Raw genomic sequence first — 13,157 nt, 5'->3', positions numbered from 1 at the left:
GGACCTCGGTGTTACTCTGGACCCTGATCTCTCTTTTGAAGAACATATCAAGACTGTTTCAAGGACAGCTTTTTTCCATCTACGTAATATTGCAAAAATCAGAAACTTTCTGTCCAAAAATGACGCAGAAAAATTAATCCATGCTTTTGTTACTTCTAGGCTGGACTACTGCAATGCTCTACTTTCCGGCTACCCGGATAAAGCACTAAATAAACTTCAGTTAGTGCTAAATACGGCTGCTAGAATCCTGACTAGAACCAAAAAATTTGATCATATTACTCCAGTGCTAGCCTCCCTACACTGGCTTCCTGTTAAGGCAAGGGCTGATTTCAAGGTTTTACTGCTAACCTACAAAGCATTACATGGGCTTGCTCCTACCTATCTTTCCGATTTGGTCCTACCGTACATACCTACACGTATGCTACGGTCACAAGACGCAGGCCTCCTAATTGTCCCTAGAATTTCTAAGCAAACGGCTGGAGGTAGGGCTTTCTCCTATAGCGCTCCATTTTTATGGAATGGTCTGCCTACCAATGTGAGAGACGCAGACTCAGTCTCAACCTTTAAGTCTTTACTGAAGACTTATCTCTTCAGTAGGTCCTATGATTAAGTATAGTCTGGCCCAAGGGTGTGAAGGTGAACGGAAAGGCTGGAGCAACGAACCGCCCTTGCTGTCTCTGCCTTGCCGGTTCCCCTCTTTCCACTGGGATTCTCTGCCTCTAACCCTTTTACAGGGGCTGAGTCACTGGCTTACTGGTGTTCTTCCATGCCGTCCATGGGAGGGGTGCGTCACTTGAGTGGGTTGAGTCAATGACGTGGTCTTCCTGTCTGGGTTGGCGCCCCCCCTTGGGTTGTGCCATGGCGGAGATCATTGTGGGCTATACTCGGCCTTGTCTTAGGACGGTAAGTTGGTGGTTGGAGACATCCCTCTAGTGGTGTGGGGGCTGTGCTTTGGCAAAGTGGGTGGGGTTATATCCTGCCTGTTTGGCCCTGTCCGGGGGTATCATCGGATGGGGCCACAGTGTCTTCTGATCCCCCCTGTCTCAGCCTCCAGTATTTATGCTGCAGTAGTTTATGTGTCGGGGGGCTAGGGTCAGTCTGTTACATCTGGAGTATTTCTCTTGTCTTATCCGGTGTCCTGTGTGAATTTAAATATGCTCTCTCTAATTCTCTCTTTCTGTCTTTCTCTCGGAGGACCTGAGCCCTAGGACCATGCCTCAGGACTACCTGGTATGATGACTCCTTGCTGTCCCCAGTCCACCTGGCCGTGCTGCTGCTCCAGTTTCAACTGTTCTGCCTGCGGCTATGGAACCCTGACCTGTTCACCGGACGTGCTTGTTGCACCCTCGACAACTACTATGATTATTATTATTTGACCATGCTGGTAATTTATGAACATTTTAACATCTTGACCATGTTCTGTTATAATATCCACCCTGCACAGCCAGAAGAGGACTGGCCACCCCTCATAGCCTGGTTCCTCTCTAGGTTTCTTCCTAGGTTTTTGGCCTTTCTAGGGAGTTTTTCCTAGGGAGTTTTTCCTAGCCACCGTGCTTCTTTCACATGCTTTGCTTGCTGTTTGGGGTTTTAGGCTGGGTTTCTGTACAGCACTTTGAGATATCAGCTGATGTACGAAGGGCTATATAAATAAATTTGATTTGACCTGCCGAGAACCAGATTTGTGTACCGAACCCTGCTATCCTTGACCTTACCTGCGGCCTGGGTGGACCAGGACAGCGAAACAAACACACAGGTACTGTCATGTTCGAAAGAACTTTCATTCTGGGCTGACTTTGGTGACAGTTTCCCACTTAATTTGTGACAAACGCTCCTAACTTTGAAGAGGTTTGCCACAGTATCTATTTTTACTCAAGTATGACAATTTGGTACTTTTTTCACCACTGCAATTGAGTGCAGGAAATGCAGAAATTATAAAAGTGCTGAAATGTGTTTTGGTTGAAGTTGAATTGAACGGTATAAAACAATCAGAATGGAGAAAGACATCACTCACTACTCACTACTCAAAAAGCACATGAAGAACTTTTATTATTCAACAACTAAAAATACTGTCAAATACCATCATACCGTCCAATTTAAAAAAAAAATACCGTGATATAATATTTTGCCCATATCGCCCAGCCCTAAGCTGGCCCAGAACAGAGTGGCACGTTTTGCTCTTAATTGTAATCAGAGGGCTGATCTAAATACTATGCATGCCAGTCTCACTTGCCTAAGAGTTGAGGAGACACTGACTGCATCACTTATTTTTATAAGAAACATGAATGTGTTGAAAATCACATTGTTTACATGGCCCTGACACACACACTTATCCCACCAGACATGCCACCAGGGGTCTTTTCACAGTCCCCAAATCTAGAACAAATTCAAGAAAGCGTACAGTATTATATAGAACTTCCTTCCACCTCATATTGCTCAAATAAACAGCAAATCTGGTTTAAAAAAACAGATAAAACACAATGTCTCTCCCCACATCATCTCTCCCCTATTAGTTTGTGTGTATGCATTGATATGTAGGCTACATGTGCCTTTTTAAAAATGTATGTAGTTCAGTCCTTGAGCTGTTCTTGTCTATTGATGTTCTGTATTACGTCATTCTGTATTATGTTTCATGTTTCGTGTGGACCCCAGGAAGAGTAGCTGCTGCAACGGCTAATGGGGATCCTAATAAAATACCAAATCCATTGCAGGCCACAGCGACCTGGTCTGTGCTCTGTTACAATCTTAAATCAAGCAGAAGCAATCCCTATAGTCTGTCCTTTGAGTAGCCTCTATGCAGACATGAAAGGAAATGTTATTATGTAAATCAATGTCTTACATCAAATAATGCGGCAAATCCCTCTGCACTGTCGGTTGAGGGACGGTAGTCGCCTAGGTGTGACGCCACCTGTCGGAAGACAATGAGGGCAAATAGCATGAATGGATTGATGAAAACCTAACGTAAACATATTGGTGTGATGCTAATCCACTCTTTTTGCTACAATAAAAATATAAGAACACCTTGGCATTTACTGTATATGCCAAAGGGGCGTTATGGCATTGGGCTTGAAAGGGGAAGGCTCTCTCTAGTTCCTCTCTCCCTCTATCGTCATGCCTCACTTGAAAGAAACACCAGGGGGTGCCAAATATCAGAGGGAAGTCTTTGATGCCTTGGCCTTTTATCCAGCTTTGATTTCTGAGGTTCATTCAGTACTGTACTTGTTTTGTAATGGTTCCCCAACACATTTCACAACTGTTTCCTTACTATTCCAATTCAAACTGAGTCCAACTATGAACTGACAGGCACCAATAATAAAGTCTATAATACCAGTAAGTTATTTTCTACATAAATTGTTCATTACATTTGACGTTTTATTTATTTAGGAGACACACTTATCATTATTGGATATGATAGGTATATTTTTTGATGTGTTGATCATGTGCATGTTCCTAACTGAAGCATGTCAGTTACTTTATGCATGATTATAAACTGGGTGGTTCGAGCCATGAATGCTGATTGGCTGACAGCCATGGCATATCAGACCCTATACCACGGGTATGACAAAAATGTGTTTTTACTGCTCTAATTACGTTGGAAACCAGTTTATAATAGCAATAAGGCAGCTCGGGGGTTTGTGGTATATGGCCAATATACCACGGCTAAGTGCTGTGTCCAGACACTATATACCACACCATGGTATACGTCCCTTATTGCTTAAATAGCCTACGTTAGTACATAAATAATTAAACAAAACAACTCACATAAAATGGTAAACTATATTACAGAGCAGGCCTAATAGCTAGTAGTATAGTTACAGTAGAGTTGCTGCATTACACTTGGCTCTAGCACCAAGGCTAAAATAGGGGAAAAAAATCCTCACTCCACTCTTGACAAACAAAGCCAATTCCCAAAAAGCAACGCACTGTTTTTGGGAAAGATTAAGGAATAAGGATTAAGTCGACAAATAAAGACCAGCCTTCACTACTCGTTCCAGTGCTTTCGTTTAATCCTTCATGAAATTATAGTCTAAAGTTTGAAGGATATTTCTTTTTAGACTAATATTATTTAATTCGACCACTCCCACCGCTCCAAACTGAGTGTGAAGAAACTATGAACATCTGAATCACGGGCAGACAGCTTCATGCTATTGGTTCCCTGGGGATTTACCTGTAAATGGGAGTGCCCATCATCATCATCATCGTTGTTGTCGAGATGAATTGTTCCTTCCTCTGATCCCTTGTAGAGTCTGTTGAAGAATTCGATTGGGAATAACTGAATCCACGTTCCCAGGACTCCAAGCATGGAGCCTATAACGTCGTGGAGCAAGGAGAGAGTAAGCGACTGGCTCAAAGGTAGGCTAGTAACCGGCGCTTTTTGTGTTTGCCAGGTGCGTTTAATTCGGTTTGCACGCAGGTAGTCGTAAATAAAACCGACACAAATCCGCTTGGAAGGGGAGGTGGAGGTGGAATGAGGAAGTGAAGTTGGCCATTTCATGAAGTGATCGTATGTTTTGTACTGTGTCGACAAGGAGGACAAGTTGACCAAAGCGCGAATAGGCCTACGATAGCTCACTTCCTACATGTATCAGTTATTGATTATGTGGAACTATTGGAGTGTGCTGTTTTTATTAAAGCAGCCAAACGAGTCTAAATTACACCAAATACTGAGCTGTCATTTGCAGCGAATAGAAACCGGACTAGTTACTCAAATGTTTCGGACATTCTTAGAAACTACCACCATTTATGTTATTACAGTTCAAGCCTGTAAAGCTACATAGCTTCAAAGTTTCTTTCATTTGCTTGTAGCCTAATGTTTTTTTTGTCATATATGATTAACATACTGCTGCACATGTCATGGCAGAATTGGCAGAATAATCGCCACCTAATTGATGCAAATAATCGTGCTAAAGATCTGTCAGGTAAACGTACTTTACTGTTAACATTTTAATTTAGGTTTTTGGGGGAAAGTCTGTCTACCCACAAGAGCGGTTACAATTAGTATCGCGAACTGGCTACATACATAGTGATAGACATGCGTGCATTTAACACACAAACGGGCAATATTGCTGGAAATGAGTTAGCAGATGTTGTGTAACGTTTGGCTTTTTAAGCCAATAGTATAGTCGCTAACCAGGGGTGGGATGTTGTCAATGTGGCTTTGAATGGATAGTAGCTGGGAAGCTTTACGTTAATGACAGTTTGCGATGGAACACATACAAAATGTATGTACTTTCAGAATTGATTGGTGAGCTGCAAGCTACTGGAAGCTCGCGATCTACCTGTTCGATACCCCTGGTGTACAACATGTGATATAGTGAACATTGTGATGATGTGCTTTTTGTTGTACCAGGGAACAGAGAGAAATCTTTTAAAACACTCCAGGTAGTCTTTGACATTTGAAAGCAACTCATCCTCCAGTGTATGTTATGTGATTTGTGTATCAAACATGTTTGGCCTTTGGCTTAACCTCTTTGTCTGCATGGTAAATGAATGCCACCCTATCTTTTCTTATTTGGGTTCAGATTGGACATTTGTTCAGTCTCCTTTGACTTAACTTACCCTCTGTCACCTTACCATTATGTCACCTGAGAATGCTATGCTAATGACATTGCTTATTACAATGTAGCATAAGGATAGCTAGCTGCCCCCAGAGCTTGCATCCATCCACTTAGCTAATTAGACCGAAGCAATCGAGTGCTGAGTTGTGTAAACAACCTGATTTACGACCAGTCATTATGATGGAGTCCCAGGCTGTTTCGAAGGGCTGTCCGCCAACCTTTAAGTGACCCCACAGTCTTTTCATTTGATTAGCATTAGCACACCAATTAGCCACTGACGGAGTAAACAGTTCCTGTTTTGCCATGCGTGGAGCAGGTAACGTTAATTATAATTGGGTTACTACCGCAATACTGGATTAAGTAAATCATGAGGCGTCCTCTCCTCTGTGATGAAAATAATGACAATGCTGATAGCCATGACGATAATGGTGATCGGTTCCGGCCCTAACCTTTTGGTGGCCCTAAGCAAAATGTTGTTTGGAGGGCCCCCCACCTCCCAGGCAAAACATTTTAAATGGCCCCCCCTCTTGACGGTAGAGAGGAAAGTTGAATTTGTTGAATTAATTTCCTGAAATTCTACACATTTTGCCATGGGGCGCAGAACATTTTTGCAGTTTTAAAGCAAGTTTGCTGACATATTAAAAAAGTTGTCATGGTGCGGGAAGAAGATATAGCAATTTTAGAATCAATTTCATGCAATTCTACTCATTTTTCCATGGGGCGGAGAGAAAAATGTGCAGTTTTACAGCTAATTTCCTGCAATTGTACACATTTTGTCATGCAATATGCCATGTTAATATGATATCTGAGTGAGAATGACTAATAAAATCAATGGGGGCCCCCTGGAGGTCAGGGCCCTTAGCGGCCGCTTATGACCAGGGCTGGCCCTGACGGTGATGATGAGGATACAGATAATGACCCCGATAATGCTGTTGTGATATGGACATATATGATGAGAGTGATGGGTATCACTTTATTGGAGGGCCTAGTTGCTCATATTAAAAACGTCATTACTAGTTTAGGGCATTTTCATGTAAACGGACCTATGAGCACCAACATTTTAAAGTTCGTAAGAGCACGTCAACTTGGGTGTCAAATGAAAGCAGAGAGTCTATATTTTTGAGAAATTAAGGCATATATAATTCATTTTTCAACCATTTGATTTCTGATCAAACAGATGGAAAAGGGGTCTTAAAAAACATTGACCAGAAAAAGTCTTAAAGTCTATTACAAATAGATCAAAACAATAATGTTGAAGTAAAGACCCCTGGCAACTAATATCAAACACTTATTTCTCGTTTTTGATACATTATTTGCCTTGTTTAAGAAACCAATCATAGATGTCTGTTTCATAAGTTTGGACAGCAAAGTACAGTAGGCCTACATTAGAAATCAGAGTAAAGCACAGTTGAGTACAGTTAAGTTTAAACAAGTTGATTAGAGTATAGTACAGTCCTGTGCTGTACAGTAGAATAGAGTTTAGTACAGAAAAGTAGAGCACACTAGAGTTGAGTATAATGTACTGAACTCTACTGTACTTTACTGAAACGGAACTTTACTCCACTCTACTGTTCTGTGCTGTACTCTACTTAGCTGTAATGTGCTCTACTTTGATATCCAAGCTTGTGAAACATAGACTTGTTCAGATTTGGTCGGGACCAACCAAAATTGGTTGATTAGTTGAATCAAGTGTGTTAGTGGTAGGGCAAAAACAAAAATGTACACACTTGTCACGTTAATAAAAGCTTGAAAAATGATCTGATTATCCATGTGTGGTCTCTCTCCAGGTCTGGACGTCCCTCTTCAGCAGTACCCCTTCACAGAGTGGCAGGTGACTGGTTTGGAACTGCTGCAGCTCTCCTCCCAGGACCTGGAGCGTCTGGGCGTCCATAAGATTGGCCACCAGGAGCTCATCCTCGAGGCCGTGGAGAAGCTCTGCTCCCTGGTGAGGCCTGGGCTGTTGCTCTCTAGGGGCTGGATGGCTCATAGTGGTCCTCTATAGCCTAGTTGGTACTGTAGAGCATGGTGCGTGCAACACCACGATAGTGGCTTCGATCCCTGAGACCACCCAAACATAAAATGTATGCATGCGTGACAAAGTCACTTTGGGTCAAAGCGTCTGCTAAATGGTATATATTATTGTTATTATATATTGATAGAGGGCCCAAGACTAACTTGAGATATGCAGAGAGTTGATAACTTGGTCTAAACCAATTCCAGGAGATAATGAAATTATTTAGACATTCTTTGCATTTCACATCATTTTAATCAGGCACTAAAATAATCTCCCATTACAGCTCCACTGCTTTCCAGGTGGTTAATGGCTATTTGTGGGAGGAGGAGATTGGCAATAAAGTCCTGAACCCTCCCAATCTGCCATTGACATCCATGCGTTGACATTTCTTAAGTTAGGATTCAGCCTAGAAAGGCCATTTGCCATAGGGGATACTACTATACATTCTTCTTGGGTTCTATAGTAGGCTAGGGCAGGTGGTACAGTGTGTGCATTGTATGGCTATATGGAATGGCGCTGGAATGTATAGCTCTTGACCATTTTTGTGTGTCTTTTTGCGCTGATCGTGACTTTTTTTTTGTACGTTGAAATCACTAACCTTGACATACTGCTCACCCGGGAACCAGGCACTCGGAGGAGGAAAAGACGACGATATAGCGGCGACGTGGGGAACCCTGATGAAACTATGGCAGCGAGTGAGTAAACCGCCTCTGCCCTCTGTTCTATTGGCGAATGTACAATCACTGGGGAACAAACTAGACAAACTCTGTTTGAGACTATCCTATCGACGGACCTGAAGAACTGTAATATCCTATGATTTACAGAGTCGTCGCTGGATGAGGACACGGTTAATATAAATCTAGACTGGTTTTTCTCTGCATCGGCAGGATAGAGCAGCAGCGTCTCGTAAACCTACATGTTTCAAGCAGACCACCATAGTCCCTGTGCCCAAGAATGCCAAAGTCATTTAGACAGGTTACCATCTGCCCGTAGCACTCACATCTGTAGCCATGAAATGCTTTGAAAGGCTGGTCATGGCTCACATAAACACCATCATCTCAGACACCCTGGACCCACTCCAATTTGCATACCGCCCAACAGATCCACAGATGACGCAATCTCTGTTATGCTCCACACTGCCCTTTTCCACTTGGGGAGTGAGAATGCTGTTCATTGACTACAGCTCAGCGTTCAACACCATAATGCCCTCCAAGCTCATCACTAAGGGAGTGAACACCTCCCTCTCCAACTGGATCCTGGACTTCCTGACTGGCTGCCTCCAGGTGGTGAGGGTAGGCAACAACACATTCACCACGCTGACCATCAACCCGGGGGCCTCTCAGGGGTGTGTGCTTAGTCTCCTCCTGTACCCCCTGTTCACCATGACTGTGTGGCCGCGCACAACTCCAACACCATCATTAAGTTTGCCAACGACACGACGGTGGTAGGCCTGATCACAGACAACGATGAGACGGCCTATAGGGAGGAGGTCAGAGGTCTCTAAGACAAAGGAGCTGATCGTGGACTACAGGAAAAGGAGGGCCAAGCACTCCCTCATTCACATCGATAGGGGTGGAGTGGGTCAAGAGCTTCAAGTTCCTCGGTGTCCACATCACTAAGGACCTATCATGTTCCAAACACATCAACATAGTTTTGAAGAGGGTACGACAATGCCTTTTACCCCTCAGGAGGCTGAAAAGATTCAGCAGATCCTCAAGTTCTACAGCTGCACCATCGAGAGTATCTTGACTGGCTGCATCACCGCCAGTGGTGTAAAGTACTTAAGTAAAAATACTTTTAAGTACTACTTTTACTCCACTACATTCCTAATGAAAATAATGTACTTTTTACTCCATACATTTTCCTTGACAACTAAAAGTACTTGTTATATTTAGAATGCTAAAGCAGGACAGAATTATGGCACCTACAGTTGAAGGTGGAAGTTGACATACACCTTAGCCAAATACATTTAAACTCAGTTTTTCACAATTCCTGACATTTAATCCTAGTAAAAATTCCCTGTCTTAGGTCAGTTAGGATCACCACAATATTTTAAGAATGTGAAATGTCAGAATAATAGAGAGAATGATTTATATCAGCTTTTATTTCTTTCATCACATTCCCAGTGGGTCAGAAGTTTACATACACTCAATTAGTATTTGGTAGCATTGCCTTTAATCTGTTTAACTTGGGTCAAACGTTTAAGGTAGCCTTCCACAAGCTTCCCACAATAAGTTGGGTGAATTTTGGCCCATTCCTCCTGACAGAGCTGGTGTAACTGAGTCAGGTTTGTAGGCCTCCTTGCTCGCACACACCTTTTCAGTTCTGCCCACAAATGTTCAATAGGATTGAGGTCAGGGCTTTGTGATGGCCTCTGACATTCACCAACTATTTATAGATTACATCAGAGAGTTGAGTTAAGTTCATGCTTCCTCTGGTGATTTAATATCCTTTCATTATTCTCTCACTTTGCTTGCAGTGAAGTGTGTGTGTGTGTGCGCACTGTGTGTGTGTGCGCACTGTGTGTGTGTGCGCACTGTGTGTGTGTGCGAGCACTGTGTGTGTGTGCGAGCACTGTGTGTGTGTGCGAGCCCTGTGTGTGTGCGAGCACTGTGTGTGTGTGCGAGCACTGTGTGTGTGTGCGAGCACTGTGTGTGTGTGCGAGCACTGTGTGTGTGTGCGAGCACTGTGTGTGTGTGCGAGCACTGTGTGTGTGTGCGAGCACTGTGTGTGTGCGAGCACTGTGTGTGTGTGTGAGCACTGTGTGTGTGTGCGAGCACTGTGTGTGTGTGAGCACTGTGTGTGTGTGTGTGTGTGCGCGAGCACTGTGTCTGTGTGCTGTGTCATGACTGTCCTGATCAGGTCAGGTTACAGGAGACCACAACCCTACAGATTATCTCTCAACCCCCAACAGAGGAGGAGAGATCTAGGGGTCTGAAGATGTGTGGGTTTTATGACCCCTCACGCCCATGATAAATCTTAGGCCACAGACAAAATCCTTTGTCCTCTCACTATAGAGAACTGGCCTCAGAACATTAAACATGCAATAAAGGGACTTTGGAACAATGGTTTCCGTCAGCCACAATGGTGGTCATGACGATAGATGGAATATGAAAATGTATGTCATTTTTGTCTTGTTGTTAAAGGTTAAGAGATGACGTTATTATGAAAACATTGTACCTTTAAGAGTTTTCCCAGTATATGCCTGATGTTTATACATTGTACGTTGTGTGGAAAATGTCCAATTCAAAGAGAGTGTTTTGGTAAAGATGAAATGTGAAGTTAGTTGTCTAAAATTGGATTTGAGTCAGATCTAGGCCTTGCCTCTTAACGTGGTACGCCCAGAGATTTGCCCTAAAGGCGGTTACGCCCACTTCTGACCCGAAGGTATAAGACATGTGAGTTAAGAATTAACATATTAGACTAAAGTGACCCAGGCTGCAGCCAAGGTCTAACAAAGTCAACGAACCCCAAAACGCAACACAAGGTTGAAGACAAATCTTTTTCTACCCAAGCTACGGATGAATAGCTGTGTCTAAGCGGGTGAATTCAAGCCGAACCACCTAGCCTCCACTCTTCATCGAATCGTGGTATCTACGCTGTTTCATTCCTACGCTGTGAGCTCTGAGCTACAGAGCTGTCTGTCCTCAGACAACACTATCAGAGAAAGGGGGAGAAATCAGACCACTAAGCCAAAAGGGACACTGACATCGTGAGGACAACCAGAGAGTTGCGTCGGAGAAGTGCGTCATTGAGAAGCCTAAACGAGCCATGCGGAGCTTCCCATCTGAGACCTCCAACACGTAATTACATCATTATATTCTGACCCATAAGAGCGGCAGTTCGGGGCAAGGCTAGGTTTAAATAAGCATAGCTGACAAATGAACCCAAATGTATATTTCTCTCGTGTACATTCCTTTTTTCTCTCTTTTAAATCCCCATTTTGGGTAACACGTGCCATAGTATGTTGGCCCGTTATACTAAGTCCTAATCAATAGCCTAGACTGTGTTTTGTGTATCTTTTATCATCATTTTAGCTTGCTAGTAAATAAATAATCAACTAAGATTGGTGTGGTAAACTCATTGGTGGGACCCGGGTCCGTGCAGATTCCCGGATTATGCGATGTTCAGAATGAGACTGTAGAGGAAATTGATTAATTAGCGATGGTTGTAAAATCGATATTCTTTGAGTTAATTTGGGAAATAGAAACTCAATAAAACTAATTTTCCCATGGTGCCCCAGGTTAATGAGTTAATAATTGCTTGATTCATTTAATCACGCAATTATAAACCGTTAATCATTCGATGAGTAACAGTCGTCACATTAACTAATACAACGTCATGACAGCTGTGTGCATATGTGAATGTGCAGCCAGGTCATCCGTGATACAAGTCAGTACTCAACGTCCGTCCATGTCGGGAGATAATGTGGAAGCTGGCCACTAGGGGCAACAGTAAGCGCTGCTACCTTTAAGTAGTTTTTCGGTTTTGCTATTGGAGGATGGGCGTAAGCATCTGCCTCTGGTGCCAAAGGTTTGATGTTGGAATCCAGTGATAGAATTTTTTTTTTTTTATATATTTTTGTTTTAAGCCTATTTTAAGCCTATCCCAAGCCTTAACCCTTACCTTAACCATTCAGAGTTAATGCCTAACCTTAAAAATGTGGAGTTAATGCCAAAACTTAACCTTAAATACTTTGACACTTGAAGTTTGGAACAACTGTGTCCCGTGTGGCTCAGTTGGTAGAGCATGGTGTTTGCAACGCCAGGGTTGTGGGTTCGTCTTCCCACGGGGCACCAGTACAGAGAAAAAAAAAAAGAAATGTATGCATTCACTACTGTAAGTCGCTCTGGATAAGAGCGTCTGCTAAATGACTAAAATGTAAATGTAACTTCGAAATTTGATGTTTGAGAAACATGGATGAACGTCTAATTCTGACGTGAGACTGTGAGAGCTTGTTGTGTATTTGTGTAGACATGCTTCACCTGCCATCAAAGGCGATTATTCCCCGAACACAAAAAAAGCTACCACTTAATACTTCTCATGCAAATTACTCTATGGGGAAAGTTTGTTGTCATTGGCAAACCCTCACTTCCTCCTCTTCTCTCTCCTTTTAAGATGCCATTCATTCTCTTGCTCCTCAAATTTTGGTATAATGAATTTGGCATTCTGTCCCCTTCCTCTCTCCATTACTCGCTTTTTCTCCGAATACTTTCTGGGGAGTCACTCTCAGGACTCTAATGTAAACAGAGGACTCTGTGTTGCACCACTTCCAAGTTCCAGCATGCTTTTGTTTCCCCTGGGAGGATTAATTGACAGACGGTGCCAGGGCACCGTGGGTTTGAGTGGCGTAACTGCCGATGTCACTGATGGCTAAGCTGTTGATCTGCTTGTAAAAGTCTGTTGTAGAAATAACAGAAACCTAACAGGGTTTCTGGCCTTCATGAGTTAATGAAGTGGTCTCTGAGAAGGAGTGCTGATCTAGGATCAAGTCCCCCCTGTAACTTTGTACATTATTAACTAAAAGGCTAAACTGATCCTAGATCAGCACTCTAGATTCACAGGCCCAGGGGCTGTATGTATCAAGC

General features: G+C 43.0%; 2 protein-coding genes across 4 annotated transcripts in view; one reads left to right on the top strand and one right to left on the bottom strand.

Annotated features, from left to right (window-relative positions):
• The window catches only part of rps6ka1 (ribosomal protein S6 kinase a, polypeptide 1), a 195,044-nt gene extending 190,700 nt beyond the window's left edge, over positions 1 to 4,344 (bottom strand). The window contains exons 1-2 of the mRNA XM_045723353.2: positions 4,166 to 4,344; positions 2,837 to 2,905 (exon numbers count right to left, since the gene is read on the bottom strand). Of these exons, the coding sequence (XP_045579309.1) occupies positions 2,837 to 2,905; positions 4,166 to 4,300 (204 nt within the window). The 5' untranslated portion in view covers positions 4,301 to 4,344. The remainder of the gene's footprint in view (positions 1 to 2,836; positions 2,906 to 4,165) is intronic.
• The window catches only part of cnksr1 (connector enhancer of kinase suppressor of Ras 1), a 90,005-nt gene continuing 80,958 nt past the window's right edge, over positions 4,111 to 13,157 (top strand). For all 3 annotated transcript variants that reach the window (XM_014210100.3, XM_014210099.3, XM_014210098.3), the window contains exons 1-2: positions 4,111 to 4,350; positions 7,343 to 7,500. In XM_014210100.3, the coding sequence (XP_014065575.1) occupies positions 4,299 to 4,350; positions 7,343 to 7,500 (210 nt within the window). In that variant the 5' untranslated portion in view covers positions 4,111 to 4,298. The remainder of the gene's footprint in view (positions 4,351 to 7,342; positions 7,501 to 13,157) is intronic.

The sequence above is a fragment of the Salmo salar genome, chromosome 09, assembly GCF_965601325.2.
Source record: "Salmo salar chromosome 09, fSalSal1, whole genome shotgun sequence".
In the NCBI taxonomy this organism is placed as follows: domain Eukaryota; kingdom Metazoa; phylum Chordata; class Actinopteri; order Salmoniformes; family Salmonidae; genus Salmo; species Salmo salar.
This window is presented reverse-complemented; position numbering and strand designations above follow the sequence as displayed.